Source organism: Melopsittacus undulatus, chromosome 12, assembly GCF_012275295.1.
Source record: "Melopsittacus undulatus isolate bMelUnd1 chromosome 12, bMelUnd1.mat.Z, whole genome shotgun sequence".
Lineage (NCBI taxonomy): Eukaryota > Metazoa > Chordata > Aves > Psittaciformes > Psittaculidae > Melopsittacus > Melopsittacus undulatus.
Genome location: NC_047538.1, coordinates 1147244 through 1162830, shown reverse-complemented (window position 1 = coordinate 1162830; position 15587 = coordinate 1147244). Strand labels below are relative to the sequence as shown.

The following is a 15587-nucleotide window of genomic DNA, read 5'->3' as shown; positions in this document are numbered from 1 at the left end:
CTGGGAATGCCACTTATCCCACAGCGGGAAGCACGTCCTGAGCTGGGTGGGTGTTTGGACAAGGATCTTGTGTGTGGGAGAGGTTGGTGTGGGCTTCACCTTCCCCTTGCTGGGTATGGGGTGATGTGGGATGCTGAGGCAGCTGCAGGATGGCAGGGCTGCTCCTGGAGCAAGGCACAGTCACTGTGGGTTGCGTCTTTACATCCAAGCAGCAGGCACAGAGATTTCCTGTCCCAAGGCTCCGACTTCCGAACTGCAGGCAGCTCGGCTGTGATTCCCGGGAAGGGTGGTGCAGCAGCGGCGCTTGCTCCGGCACTGCCTCACGGTTGTGCTGCCTCAGCTCTTTGCAGTGATTCCGGCCAGGGAGGGGATGGGAGGTACAGACCAACACAAACTTCTGTTTTTCCAGGCTTTTCTGAGCTGCTCAGAGGGGATAAGACACTGTAAGGAGGCGTTGAGCCTTTGTGCTGTGCAGTTAGAGCTGGGGATGGCTGTGGGTTACTTTACACTTCAATGTGAACCAGGCTGATGGTGTTTTGTCCCAGTTAGAGATCTTACAGTTAAGGAAAAGCAGCAATGTGTTAGGTTTGCTTGAGTCTAAATCAAATTCCCTGTGCAAGGAGGGGACATTGATGACTCTGGGCGGCTGGAAGACTGGGAGAGCAATGCATGGGACAGATGAGGAGAGCAGAGCAGCAGGTTTGTGTCTAACGCTGCTTGTCCTGCTGGGGAAGGACATGAGGAGCATCCTTATGGATGCTCCAGGCTGGTGGAGATGGCTGGTTTCCAGTCAGCTGCTGCTGAGGTGTCTCTGCTGTTGAGCCCTGGGGCAGCCTCACATGTGCAGCAGCTTTTCAGCATGCAAGGAGCATCCAGGAGAGGCAAGGGGATGTCATTTGAAGTCACAGAATCACAGAATCCCAGCCTGGTTTGAGTTAGAAGGGACCTTAAAGTCCCAGCCCCTGCCATGGGCAGGGACCCCTTCCACTGCAGCAGCTGCTCCAAGCCCCTGTGTCCATCCTGGCCTTGAACACTGCCAGGGATGGGGCAGCCACAGCTTCTCTGGGCACCCTGTGCCAGCGCCTCAGCACCCTCACAGGGAAGCACAACAGGTTAAAGTCACCCTTAAGCTCTCAAGCCCCTGCCAGGTGACCGGGGAGTCTCAACAAGCCCTCTGAGTGCCTTGGTGTTCATCCCCCCCTGCAAGGAGCCAGTACAACTCTAACCCCACACTGAGCTCTGCCCTCTCACAGCCGCGTTCATTCGCTCCTGCAGGAGCTATGTCTAAGCCAGTTTTGATACCCCAGGAGGTACAAGCAAGCTGGCTTCTCTCCTTGCATCCAGAAGGGCCAGGGTGTTAGTGTGGAATGAGTTCATTAAAAACACAGGAAGCAAAGCTAAGTGACTTGAAATGTTCTAAAGGTGAGTCCCACTTGGGGCTCTACTGAAGGTGCAGCATGGTCCAGTGAGAGCTGGAGTTCTCTGGTCATCTGTAGCTCTGCAGGCATCAGGGGTTCCTTACTGCTTTCCTCTTGGGATTGGTGGGGTGTCAGACTGGCACATGGGGTTAACTGCAAATATCCTGACTGGAGGAGACTATTTTGGGGTAGATGTAGAGTCTTTTCCCCCTGTAGTTCTCTTGCAGTGAGCAGACAGGAAAGCGCTGGTGCCTGCAGTGTTGGCTGGTGCTTGCACTGCTGGTTGGTGCCGTGTGTTCAGAGGAGCTGCTTCCACAGCCCTGGGTTTCATTTCTGTTTCTAAGAAAGATCAAACCCCACACAAGGTAGGAGACTTTGCTGTTCCCTCCTGCTGTAACTCAAGGAGCTCTGGTTTCCCCTGTATCCACTGCATAGCCGGGACTATTTTGGTCAGGAGCTGTGAGCAGGGGCACAGGGACGTGCTGATGGATGTCACCGGAGGAAGATCATGTCCTCATCCTGCTTCACTGGTGAGAAACTGGCCTGCTGATACTGGGGATTAGTGGCAGAAAGTGAGAGTAGAGGCGAGCTGCTGTCGGAGCTCTCTCCTCTGTTACCACGTGGTGTGTAATTCCTCTGGGATAAACGTACAGTGTAAGTCATGACAGAAGGGGCTGGGTGGGCAGCTCACCTCTGGCCTCTGCTCAATCCTGGCTGCCGTTCCTCCTCCTCCTGGTTGGGCTTAGAATGTGTTGGTGAAGTTGGGGGAAACTTCATTTGCCCACAGGGTTCCCAGCTCTGTCACCTCATGGAGAGTCAGATGCCTGTAACCACGCTCTGTTCCCATTGCTGTCAGCTCCTGGGGTAATTCCAGCCTCCCCACACTGCACCCACATCGGCCCTTGGATTTTTGTCAGCTCGTGCATCAGCCTCTGGATAATGTTGAGTTTGGAGAGTGGGGGCAAAGAAACCCTTTTATCTGCTCCTTGTGCTCACTGTTCTCTGCAGCTGTGCTCCCGAGGATGTGAACTTGAAAGTATTTGCTGACTGTGGTTACTATTCCTTTTTCATGGCAGTAAAAATATCCTTTAGGACAGTAACATGCTAGCAGCTCCCAGTGCCTAAAGGGGCTACAGGGAAGCTGGAGAGGGGCTTTGGACAAGGGCCTGTAGGGACAGGGCAAAGGGAATGGCTTTAACCTGCCCGAGGGGAGATTGAGATGGGATCTTAGGAATATTCTGGTTCCTGGGCATCTCATGAGGAATGACAAGGCTCTGCCAGGCAAGGGAAGAGTTTTGAGGCTGGGACGTGCAGGAGATGGCTGTGGCCATCCAAATCTGCTGCAGCTGAATGCTTGGGGTGTCGCAGGCGATGGGACCATCAGTAATTGCCCTAAACATGGGGGGTTATGAAGCACTGATCTCCTTTTAGATGCGGGGGTTGAAGTGATCTGAACATGTACGTGGTGTGTTCTGGGAAAGTCAAGCGACAGGAAGAACAAGAAGTGATTTCCCATTGTTGCTGCTTTTAGAGTGTGTCTGACCAGCCTGAGAATGCTTCCCAACCTGAGAACGTTGTAGGCCTTGAGGTGGAAGCCCAGGGTGGTGAGCACTTGACCGTGCAGTGTGAGTGCTGAAGCTGGTGAGATCCTCCTGGATGGGCATTGAGCAGAGATGGGCTATAGTCAGTCTGAGGTCTGCACAGCCTCCAATTGCTGCTGGCAGTGCAGACATGGAGGGGAGGAATCTTTAGTATCTTCCTGTATTTCATAAGCCAGGAAATACCTGATTGGAATTCTCTTGCCACTGTTTTGCACTTGCACATGGCGATGGAGTTACCTGGGCTGTGTGCGTACCTCCTGGGGCAGGTGCTGCTCTGGCCCTTGCTTCCCAGGCACACAATCTCACTCTTTGTGATTCTGTTGCAGGTGGAATCTGTGGTGATGGTTTAGAGGGAAGGAACACCGAAAATGTGCCTTATGTAACAGCACAGATTCAACATTCCAGCAGGAGCTCAGCAGGGACTGTGGAATTGAGGCCACCTCCGCTGCAGTGAGCGAAGGAGCTGGTGTGCAGAGATGGGAGAGGGTTTGTGTGTGACAGCAGCAGCGAAAGGCAAGGGAAACACTGGCAGAATCATGGAATCCCAGGATCCCAGCCTGTTCGGGTTGAAAGGACCTTAAAGCTCCAACCCTCTGCCACAGGCAGGGACCCCTTCGCCTGGAGCAGCTGCTCCAAGCCCCTGTGTCCAACCTAGCCTTGAACACTGCCAGGGATGGGGCAGCCACAGCTTCTCTGGGCACCCTGTGCCAGCGCCTCAGCACCCTCACAGGGAACAGCTTCTGCCTAAGAGCTCATCTCAGTCTCCCTGTTCTGGCAGGTTCAAGCCATTCCCCTTGGCCTGTCCCTACAGGTCCTTGTCCCAAGCCCCTCTCCAGGTTTCCTGCAGCCCCTTTAGGCACTGGAGCTGCTCTAAGTTCTCCTGTGGAAATAAAGCCGGCCATTGTGTGTGGAATGGTACTGGGGCAGCTGTCCATGTTAGCATTGCAAGCATGTGGTGTACAAGTGGGGTTTAGATGTGGGGTGGACAGTGATGACCCAGCTCCACCGCATCTGCAGGACGTGCTCATGCCCCTGCCTGATGGCACTGGTCCATCCCCACCACCCCATTGTCCTGGGGGAGCAGGAGGCAAGGGGAACACTGGTGCTCTGCTTCCTGAGCTGTCACCCTGTACTTGGGTGCTCTTGGCAGGGTGTGCTGCAATTCGTGCCTGGTTTCAGGGAGCAGGCTGTGAGCAGTGCCTGGGGCAGTGCCTGACCCTACCTGTGCCCCCCAGCTGCTCATGCAGCAGTTTGGGCTCCGGTGCTCTCAATGCTCCAGCTGAGGCTGCCTGCATAAACCCCCTAAAAATAACCCCCGTGCGTGACAGCGCGGAGGAGGGAAGGGGTGAGGAGGAGCTGCAGCAGCAGCGTGGGGAGGAGCCGCTGCCCCCACGCTGGTGCTTGGGAAGATGCTCCTGCAGGAGGAGGGGGATGGAATGTGCAGCACGAGGATGCTGGCTGATAACAGAGCCCTGAGGTGCTGGTGAGCACACGGGGGTCTGCGGGGTGTCCTGGCACTGGGGTGTGTGCAGCATCCTGGGTGAAGAGTGGATTTACAGTGATCCGAAAGGAAACTCTGACACTGACTGGAGGGACGTGGAGCTGTTGGAGCGAGTGCAGAGGAGGCCACGGAGCTGCTGCGAGGGCTGGAGCAGCTCTGCTCTGGAGCCAGGCTGAGAGAGCTGGGCTGGGGCAGCCTGGACAAGAGAAGGCTCCTGAAGGGGAGACCTGAGAGCAGCTCCAGTGCCTAAAGGGGCTGCAGGAAAGCTGGAGAGGGGCTTGGGACAAGGGCCTGTAGGGGCAGCACAAGGGAGAACGGCAGCTCACGTCTTTGCTGGCCTTGGTGAACCATTCTGGTGCTCATCCCACCGTTTGCCTTGTCCTTTAGAGAGCAGGTGCACTTGAACATTCCCAGCTTGTCACCAAGAAATTGTCTCCGTGGCTCTCTCCAGGCCTGCAGCTTGTATTCCCTGAGATCTTAAAAATCCCTGTTGCTGCGTTGGTGGCAGAAGTGGGAAGGATGATCTGTGCCATTCCTTCTCTGCTGCACTGGCTAATATTAGCTTGATTTGTCATTTCGGTATCCTTAAAACCAGCATTGGGATGAAAGTCAGTGCAGGTGGTCCTTTCTATTGACCACCAGTGCTGGGGTGCTGATTCTAATGCTCTGCCTGAGTTGAAGTTTAACTTGCTGCTCTACTTGTAGCTCTGCATGGTTGAGGCCCATGACCTGCTCACACACCCCAGGTCTCGCTGCCTCTCATGCCTTGAGCTCTTGCCAAGCACTGAGGATGGATGTTTGTTACTGACATGTTGAAGCCAGGCACGTTTCACCTTTAGGGACTTTTTAATGCAGTTTTTAGACTCACGGAGTCCCAGCCTGGTTTGGGTTGAAGGGACCTTAAAGATCCTCCAGCTTCAACCCCTGCCATGGGCAGGGACCCCTTCCACTGGAGCAGCTGCTCCAAGCCCCTGTGTCCAACCTGGCCTTGAACACTGCCAGGGATGGGGCAGCCACAGCTTCTCTGGGCACCCTGTGCCAGCGCCTCAGCACCCTCACAGGGAAGAACTTCTGCCTAAGAGCTCAGCTCAGTCTCCCCTGTTCTGGCAGGTTCAAGCCCTTCCCCTTGGCCTGTCCCTACAGGCCCTTGTCCCAAGCCCCTCTCCAGCTTTCCTGCAGCCCCTTTAGGCACTGGAGCTGCTCTCAGGTCTCCCCTTCAGGAGCCTTCTCTTGTCCAGGCTGCCCCAGCCCAGCTCTCTCAGCCTGGCTCCAGAGCAGAGCTGCTCCAGCCCTCGCAGCAGCTCCATGGCCTCCTCTGCACTCGCTCCAGCAGCTCCAGGTCCCTCTTGTGCTGCTGCCCCAGAGCTGGATCAGGGCTGCAGGGGGGTCTCCCCAGAGCACAGCAGAGGGGCAGGATCCCCTCCCTGAGCTGCTGCTCACGCTCTGGGGGTGCAGCCCAGCACACACAGGGGGGTTCTGGCCTCAAGCCCTGTGTGTTCATGGGGAGCTTCTCAGCAAGTTCTCTAATGAGGTTTTTCATCTCCGGGAACTCCAGGGGGAGCGTTTCCAGCTCACGTCAGCACTTCCCTGGATTTCAGCGTTATTTTTAGGCCTCTGAGACTCCCAAGTGCTTCTTTTTTTTTTGCTGGCACGGAAAAAGCCTGTTGGAGGAAACTGAGTTTTGACCTGACAATAACAATAGTTCCTAATTAGAAATGAGTCAGTCTGCGATGAGCTTGTGATGAGATGAAAGCTGATCCCTCCAGGAAGCCTGCAGCACATCCCTAGGGACTGGCTGGGCAGCGGTGCAGGAGGCAGAGCTGGTCCACACTGAGCAGTGGAGGACAGGAAGGAATCCCTGCTGCAGTGTGGGTCATATTGCATGGAGCAAGTCAGCTCCTGCTCTACACCCCTGTGCCAGCGCCTCAGCACCCTCACAGGGAACAGCTTCTGCCTAAGAGCCCATCTCAGTCTCCCCTGTTCTGGCAGGTTCAAGCCATTCCCCTTGGCCTGTCCCTACAGGCCCTGATGAAGAGGATGCTGTGATTCAGGATGCAGCACAGAGTTGCTGGTGGTTTGCTCCATGCTCTGTGCCAAGGTAGGGCAGCAGGACAGAGTTTATCCTCTGTTGGCACCCTCTTCCATGAAGCCCTGACTCCGGTGAACACTCAGCAGGATTTGCCCTGAGGCTCCCCAGGTCCTGCATGGGAGATGTCCCTGCAGAGAGTCCAGTGCTGAAGGTTCTTACTTGCCTGTGCTTGATGGATGGCTTCCAGGAGAGGGGTTTGGCAGCCAGCCCCTGCTCCAATGCTCTGCATGGGGCAGGAGAGCAGCTCCCATGGGGGGCAACGCTGCTACTCCTACCCCAGCATCTCAGCTCTTTCCCTGTGCCCACTTTGGCTCCGGGCGCTCAGAGCCCATCGGGATCCCGTGATGGCATCAGAACAGTGCGCACTGAGCTGCCGGCATGGACACAGCTCCTCCAGCCGGGCTGTGCTGGCATCTTGTGGTGCTTTGTGCTCCTGCAGCGCCTGGCTCCTGGCGTTGGAATCAGCCGGCATGCTGACAGACGCTCCTTTGGGATCCAGCTTGGGAAACGGATGGTTCTTGTGTTCTTGAGGAGTGTTTCAGTTCAAGTAAGCATGCTGGGAAGTGAAGGTCGGCAGAGAGAGGGTAGGATGGTTCTGTCGTTGTGTTCTGCTCAGGTTTGGTTTTACTGCAAGGAAGTCTTTCTTGGATAGTAATATGTGGCCTCCTCCACTGACTCCACTTGCAAGAGATGGATGGACAGACGGAGGGATGGACGGAGTGCTGCCTCTGCCAGGCAGCAGTGGAGGGGGGTCTGCTGGGGCCTGGTATGGGTTGAAGGGACCTTAAAGCTCATCCAGCTCCAACCCCTACCACAGGCAGGGACACCTTCCACTGGAGCAGCTGCTCCAAGCCTCTGTGTCCAACCTGGCCTTGAGCACTGCCAGGGATGGGGCAGCCACAGCTTCTCTGGGCACCCTGTGCCAGCGCCTCAGCACCCTCACAGGGAACAGCTTCTGCCTAAGAGCTCATCTCAGTCTCCCCTGTTCTGGCAGGTTCAAGCCATTCCCCTTGGCCTGTCCCTACAGGCCCTTGTCCCAAGCCCCTCTCCAGGTTTCCTGCAGCCTCTTCAGGCACTGGAGCTGCTCTCAGGTCTCCCCTTCAGGAGCCTTCTCTTGTCCAGGCTGCCCCAGCCCAGCTCTCTTAGCCTTGCAGCAGCTCCATGGCCTCCTCTGCACTCGCTCTAACAGCTCCAGGTCCCTCTTGTGCTGCTGCCCCAGAGCTGGATCAGGGCTGCAGGGGGGGTCTACCCAGAGCACAGCAGAAGGTAGAATCACCAATCAATACTATATATATTTCTATATACATAATAATCTACAATGGAAATTAGTGATGTTTTGACTGCTTTCAGGCAGATTTATATTCAAGACTCTTTTTATTTCTCACTTGTCTAGGTAAATATGGGTGTTATTAGAACATCACGCTTTAGAAAGGCAGGCATCAGGGGCGTTATGAGGAGGACCCAGCATTCCAGGAAGAGTATTAAAGTCAAATGGTAATTAAAACCTAAAGAAAGGAAGCAGGTTATGGAGATGTGATGGTGCCTTCCAACACTGGAGGTTTCTGCTCGGGGAATGATGGCCCTTTCTCCCATGTGTCTGCAGGGGGCAGAGATGGTCCCTTCAGTGTGGAGCAAGAAAATCACTTGGGTGTTGGGAATAACCAACTCCCTGCCTCCAGATGAGTTCTAGAGTAGGGGCATGTGGAAGCAGCATTTTCAGGGCAGGGTTTGACCGGTTTGTGTGAGGATAACTCTGTTATACCATAATAGTTACTCTAATGAGTGTCTTGTATGGGATTCCACTGCGTGCAGAAGCCCCCAGAGTTGTTTGACGGTGCTTTGCCATGCTGGCTCCTGTATGGTTTGAAGTGAGGACTTGGAATGTGGTGGGGAGCCTGTCCCTGTGTGGCTCTTGTTCTCTAATGCCTCAGGAGAGGTCTCAGTGCTCTCCCAAACCCAACCAGCTGCAATGTCCAAAGTTCCTGTTTTCTCTGAGCTCGTTCTGTGCTGGGGCAGTGTGGACAGGGAGAGGAGGAGGAGGGAAAGGAGGAGGAGGAAGAGGAGAAGGAGGAGGAAGAGGAGAAGGAGGAGGCATCTCTCAGCCCTGAGTGCTGGGGGAATGAGATATACAGAGAGGAGAGGGAACGGGAAGGGAAGCAATGAGGAGATGGAGCCTGCAGAGAGCATCCCAGGGGATCCATCACCTCTGGTCAGAGCTCTCCAGTTGTGATCTCCCAGCACACGTCCCCTCGTCGAGGTGCCGCAGCCTCCCGAGCCCTGGATGAGGAGGAGGTGCTGTGGGAAGCGCAGTATGTAATCCCATAACTACAGCCTGTAATGGGGCAGGAGGAGGGCTGGGCTCAGGAATGCTGGTGCTGGCTGAGTGCTGGGGCTTGCAGCTTGTGGGGCTGTGCTCCTTTCGGGTGTACAATGGGGGTGGAAGTGTTTGAGGGAGACCTTGAAGTTGGTTGGATGCTAAAACTAACGTATAAGTTCATAAAGTGATGTCTCTCCCCATGTGTGAGTGGTCTTCAGGGCTTGCATCGCCACAGCAAGCCCTTGCATGGGGCAGCCTGTGCTCCCCACTGCACCCAGCACTGCTTTCTCCACCTAAACCAAAGGGAAAGTGTTTCAAATGCTGCAAATCAAGTGTTTTGCATGCATTTTTAATGGTGGGCTTGAATTTGAGTTGTTCCAGTGCCCCAGTCCCCCTGGAGCTCTGGGATTTTAAATTCACCTCATGTTTCATGGATTGGCTCGGGAGATGGATGTACACGGGAATAAAGATGCTCCAAACTTAATGGCGATGGATGCTTTCAGGATGAGTTGAATGAGAATGATGAGGAAAGGCAATGTCCTTGGAGCTGTGGTGGGGCTGTGTGGTAGCGGTCACGCTTGGGAACAGGAGACCAGAGCACAGTTGAAGTTGAAATGCAGAATCAAAGTGGAGACCGCTTTGGTGTTGCATTTGAACAAAGGAGTCAGACTAAAACTGGGCTGCATCATCATCCCAGCAACATTCCTGCCTGGTTTGGTTCCACACCAGGTATCTGGAAGGTGGAAGCATCAAGGTACGGTGTGTTTTTTTACTATCTGATACAGTTGTCTGCAAACAGACTGGTTTGATGTTGCCACTAGAGCCTGAGGGTAGAGCTCTGGTGGTCTGGGAGGCAGCATGTGTCCCTTAGGATGCTGCATGTGCCACAGGGAGGTGGAATTTCCTCCTCTGGCTTCTCTCATTCATTGTTTCTCTCCTGGTGTTTTCCTGCTCCCCTGGGCCACCCCTGGGTGACCAGAGCCTTTTCCACCTCTGACTGCACTGACTTACCTCTTGCTCAGCAAGAAGTAACATCATGGTGTATTTCCTGGAGGAAGTAAGGAGACGTTTCATCCTGACCTCTGGGGAGAGGCTTGGGACAAGGGCCTGTAGGGACAGGCCAAGGGGAATGGCTTGAACCTGCCCGAGGGGAGACTGAGATGAGCTCTTAGGCAGAAGCTGTTCCCTGTGAGGGTGCTGAGGCGCTGGCACAGGGTGCCCAGAGAAGCTGTGGCTGCCCCATCCCTGGCAGTGTTCAAGGCCAGGTTGGACACAGGGGCTTGGAGCAGCTGCTCCAGTGGAAGGTGTCCCTGCCCGTGGCAGGGGTTGGAGCTGGATGAGCTTTAAGGTCCCTTCAGCACAAACCAGGCTGGGATTCTGTGAGTATGAGATACATGTATCTGTGTGTGTGTGCATGTGGATATCTGCCTCTCTTGGGGTGTAGGTGTGTGTACACTGATTCATAGACACAGAGATGTATTGGCTCTGATGTTAGTGTCAGGCAGTGATCCTGGGTCCATCTGGTTCTAGGAGCTGATAACAGAAATGGAAGTGCTGGTTTTGGCCTAAACCCCCCACCAAGGGCTCTCCCTCCAGTTAACACTTGCTGTTCTTGTGGTGGTTGGGGCTTTTTCCTCTTGAAAAGTGGCTCCTTCTTCCCTAAAGCACGAACATGTCTGCAGACAAGGGAATAAATGTTTTTGCATACATGTGCATTGCTAGGCTGGGGTTTCCCTGCCTCCAAGGCATAGTGTGGCAATAAGCATGTTTTTTCCAGGTTTTGTCCCTTTTCCACTCAGAATCTTGCAGAGTTCCTGCCCCTTTCTTAAGGTATGGATACAAAGAGAGCAATATCAGTTTAGAAGATGGACTATGAGCCTTTCCCTCTTTGCTGTAAGGTTCTTGCAGTATAGATAAAGGGAGAGAACTACAGGTATGAGCTCTTACAATGTGTTGGTACTTGCCCGTGGGTGGTCTCCAGCACCCCATGCTGTGGCTGTGTGTATTACTGCCCAGCACATTGAATTTCCCTCTACAACTGCCTGACAGGAGGATGGAGCCAGGAGGGGCTGGGCTCTGCTCCCAAGGAACAAGGGATGGGACAAGAGGGAACGGCCTCAAGCTGCACCAGGGCAAGTTTAGATGGAGCTGAGGAACAATTCCTGCCCCAGAGGGTGCTCAGGCATTGGAACAGGCTGCCCAGGGCAGGGCTGCAGGCACCAGCCCTGCAAGTGTTCACACAGTGTGGAGACGAGGCCTCAGTGCCATGGGTTAGGGGTGGCCTTGGCAGTGCTGGGAATGGTTGGACTGGATGAGCTTAAAGGGCTTTTCCAACCTGTTTGGTTCTGTGATTCCATGAATCGTGACTTATGCCACATTTCCCCCTCAACCTGCTCAAATCCCACAGACCTGTAAAATGGGAAAGGTTGGGAAAATCCGATCATCTCACTGTGGAGGGGTGAGAAAATAGATCTCAGGAACCACATGGTTGTGAAACCTCAGAGGTTTTGTTCTTGAGCTGCTGGGGGATGGAAGCAGCAGCGTGAGGAAAATGTATAATGAAGTTTCAGCTACAAATAAAGAAATTCTGATGTATATTTTAAGCAAAGGGCCTAAAAATAACCTCCAGCAGCATTTAAAGGGACAAATCCCTAAATACCATCTTCCCCCCAAAAAGAGCATCCCTTTGGTTTTCAGGCTGAATATCCAACAGCCTTTCTCCAGAGGCATCCCCAGTAACACCTCTCCTGGCAGGACTCCTGCGCTCCTGGTTTTCCTTCCCCCCCCGTTTTTTCAGGCAGGATGCTGCCTGTTTCTGGCAGGGAAGGAGTTAAGCCTGGCTCCGTGGTGCATGCTGGTAAGAGGGTGGTTTGATGGTTGCTGTGCTCTGCTGACAGCATGTGGCAAGCATTGTGATGGGCAGCGTGGAGCTGTAAGCGCGGCGCTGCGGCCGCCGCACTGCTGCTGGAGAAGGACATTTGGACGTTTTCATTCCTCCTTCTCTTTCCCTTCTTCTCCATCCTAAAGCCACGAGCCATGTCGCACACAGCCTCTGCGAGAGCGGTCCTGCTGTGGGGATGAAGGGTAGGGGCTGCTGGGAGACGGGATCCATCCGTGCCTTCTGCAACGCCGCCTGCCTGAATAAATTTCACCAGGGTTAGTGGCATTCCCGGCGTCCTCCTGCCGTGCTGCAGGGTTCCGGCCTGGCCTGGGCTCCTCGGGAGTGATGGAGGGGCTGCACCAGCGGGCGAGGTGCATTCCGGGGGTGATGGGGGGTGTTTAACTGCATACAGGAGCCCCGGGACACAGGGAGATACCGACTGTGCTCCGCGCGGGTCCGTCACTGGCGTTCACGTGGCAGCAGGGATGGGGCTCTGGGGAATCACGTGCAATGTCCTGGGTTTGGTTTGAGGTTTGTAAGGTGTTGGCAGCTTGCTCTTTCTGCTTTATCAGGGGTTAGAATCACCCCTGGTTCAGATGTAGTGTGTTCTCCTGCTGAGGGAGTTACATTTGATGGTAGATTGTTCTTACTGCCTGTCTGTAATATCACAGAGACGAACTGCTTGTTTTATCATGGGGAAAGTGGTTCCTGCTGCAGCCTGGTCAGACCTGGTCCTGGTTTCAGTAAATCAGATGGATTTGTTCAGTTAAAAGCAAAATGACTTTGCAGTTGAGGTGAAATGGGAGTTTCTTTCCTGTGAGGCTGCTGAGGCACCTGGAGAGGGGCTTGGGACAAGGGCCTGTAGGGACAGGCCAAGGGGAATGGCTTGAACCTGCCAGAACAGGGGAGACTGAGATGAGCTCTTAGGCAGAAGCTGTTCCCTGTGAGGGTGCTGAGGTGCTGGCACAGGGTGCCCAGAGAAGCTGTGGCTGCCCCATCCCTGGCAGTGTTCAAGGCCAGGTTGGACACAGGGGCTTGGAGCAGCTGCTCCAGTGGAAGGGGTCTCTGCCCGTGGCAGGGTTGGAGCTGGTCCCTTCCAACCTAAACCATTGTTGGATGATTCTGTGGTGATGATGGTGTTCGCACTGTAATCCACCCTGCCCATGCTGTAGTCTGAGATGTCCCAGGAGGGGCAGAGATGTTCTCCAGCAGCACCCGAGTGGTGGTGAGCTGTAATTTCAAGCTGTGCACTCTAATCTCCCATCTGTTACTGCTCCTGAGTTTATTCCAGCCAGTCCCAGGAGAGCTCAGCTCTGTTCTTTCTGGAGCAAGTGATGCTCTGTCTGGATCAGGGCTGCTCTGGGGCAGAATTCCCTGTTCTGGCTGTGCTGCTGAACACTTTGGGTGTGCTTTTCCTGGGTTGGATGCTGTGATGCAGAACAGCTCTGGGGGGTTGGCTCCTGCTTTCCAATTTGGACCACTTCCGTGTTGCTTCCTTGGTGAAGTGGCCAAGCAAACCCAGGCTGCTCATAGTAAAGGAGAAGGGGTGATGGGGAGAAACGAGGGTTTGCAGGCTGCTCTTTGACCTTCTTCTCTGCTCTAAGGCACTGACAGCTCAGTCCTTCCTGTGTTGTGTTGAGTTGCTGTGGTGCCTTGAGGGCCTGTGCCTGCTGCACTGGTGGCACTGGGTGATGCACTCCTGGGCTTCCTTGGTGCTCGCATGCCATAGTTACTCCTTTCCTGTAGTTTGGGACAATTAATAGGTTTAAGACAGGAAAAGGGGCAAATTGGACAAGAAAATACTTCAAGAATCAAGTCAGTATCTCCTCTTGCAAAAATCCATTAGGAATCGTGTCACTTTGTCCTATGTGGGTTTCATCTTGCCTCACACTGGGTGAGATCATGTTATCTCCAATGTAAAAGCTTGACCCAGTGCTGTCCTTGTTGTCAGCAGAGAAGCAGCACCTCCAAGAGGTGTTCCCTTCCTCCCAAAATAGGTCAGCTCTGACCCTGAGGGAAGTGTGGGCATGGATCTGCTCAGATTTGCCCATTCCATTTCTGGCTGCCCGAAGGTAGGTGAGATCATGGAATAGCTATGGTCGGAAGGAACCTTAAAGCTCATGCGGTCCAACCGCCTGCAATGAGCAGGGACATCTTCAGCGGGCAATGAGTTATCCCATCTTCTTTAGACACAAATGTTAACGTCACCACCACCCGTTTCCTTTCCTCAGTGTGTGGTGTGTGAGCATGAGCTGCTGCTCGAGCCGGTCCCTGCGCAGCGGCCGCACATCCCAGTCCTGCTCTCAGCATCACTTCACAAGAAGTTATTGTAGCTAAATGTGATTTCCTTCCCCAGGAAAGGCAAAGGCAGGGGAAAGGCAAAGAGGTCAAATCAAAACTCAAGTGATGGAGGGTTTACAGCAGGCTTCAGATGACAGGAAGAATAGAAAAGCTTTTCTGTCAAATCCCGGTGGTTCCTTTGGTTCTCTTGTCAAGCCCTTTCTCGCTGGGTGATGTAAGGACATGTGTGGAACAGGAGATGTGCTCACGCAGGCGCAGCACTTTATGTAACCAGGCTTCAGGGCAGGGTAAAATGCCCCAGACCAGAATTACTCTCACAGAAAGCTGAACCCAGGCTGGGGGCTGTTGTGTGGAGACAGAGGGGAAGGTGGGCAGTGCTGAAATGGTGGTGGGGCTTCAGGGAGACATCAGGAAACACAGGGAGTGAACGCAGGGAGACGTGCCCCAAGGGTGGCTCAGGTTGGATTGTTTCTGGTTTGGGACTGGGAAGGCATTAGGTGGCCTTGACATCCCTGCAGCAGCGAGTGGCACAGAGCACAGCGTGCTTGCTTTGCTCTGTTCTTCCCCACAAATTTAAGAAGTTGCTGATTCAGATGTTTTCAGGGTTTTCCATAGTTCACAGAATCCCAGCCTGGTTGGGTTGGAAGGGACCTTGAAGCTCATCCAGTTCCAACCCCTGCAATGGTCAGGGACACCTTCCACTGGAGCAGCTGCTCCAAGCCCTGTCCTTTAAGGACCCAAAGAGCTCATCTCAGCCTCCCCTGTTCTGGCAGGTTCAAGCCATTCCCCTTGGCCTGTCCCTACAGGCCCTTGTCCCAAGCCCCTCTCCAGCTTTCCTGCAGCCCCTTTAGGCCCTGGAGCTGCTCTCAGGTTTCCCCTTCAGGAGCCTTCTCTTGTCCAGGCTGCCCCAGCCCAGCTCTCTCAGCCTGGCTCCAGAGCAGAGCTGCTCCAGCCCTCGCAGCATCCCCATGGCCTCCTCTGCACTCACTCGAGCAGGTCCCTACTGAAACGAACAGTCTCTGCCCTTTCTCACTGTCTGTGGGACTGATGCCATTTCTGCCCCTTTCTCCTTCATTTCTAGGGATCATGGAAATGGTTCCTGCTTGGTGGGAATAGGATGCCCCCAAGGGCATGCAGGTGTTGGTGGGTTTGGATGCACTGCCCATGCTGGCGGTGCAGGATGGGTGCCAGAGCAGTTTGGCACGAGGCAGGAGATGTTCTCCTTGGAGCTCATGGGCAGCAGTTACTAATAATCTGGGTTTATTAGCTGTGGCTTAAATACAAAGCAGAGTAATTAGGGGGGAAGTGGTCACCCTGCCAGGCTGAGGGTGTGATTAGAGACCAGAAATGCACTTACAGAATTGGAGAGGAGTTGAGCTCCCAGCTCCATCTCAGTGCTCTGCCAAGAGGGGCCCTGTGCACAGCAGAAATGGAATTCTGTAGTTTATTCCTTTCTTACTGACAAGGCTGCACTGAGCC

General features: G+C 54.2%; 1 protein-coding gene across 3 annotated transcripts in view; it reads left to right on the top strand.

Moving 5' to 3' along the window:
• LOC101868402 (oxysterol-binding protein 2-like) overlaps positions 1-15587 on the top strand; it is an 80189-nt gene that overhangs the window by 24596 nt on the left and 40006 nt on the right. Inside the window, exon 1 of one of the 3 annotated variants that reach the window (XM_034068358.1) lies at positions 11924-12082. The exons of the other annotated variants lie outside the window; for them this stretch is intronic. Within the exon in view, the coding sequence (XP_033924249.1) occupies positions 12004-12082 (79 nt within the window). The 5' untranslated portion in view covers positions 11924-12003. Of the gene's footprint in view, positions 1-11923; positions 12083-15587 lie in introns of those variants that run through there. 3 annotated transcript variants of the gene reach the window in all.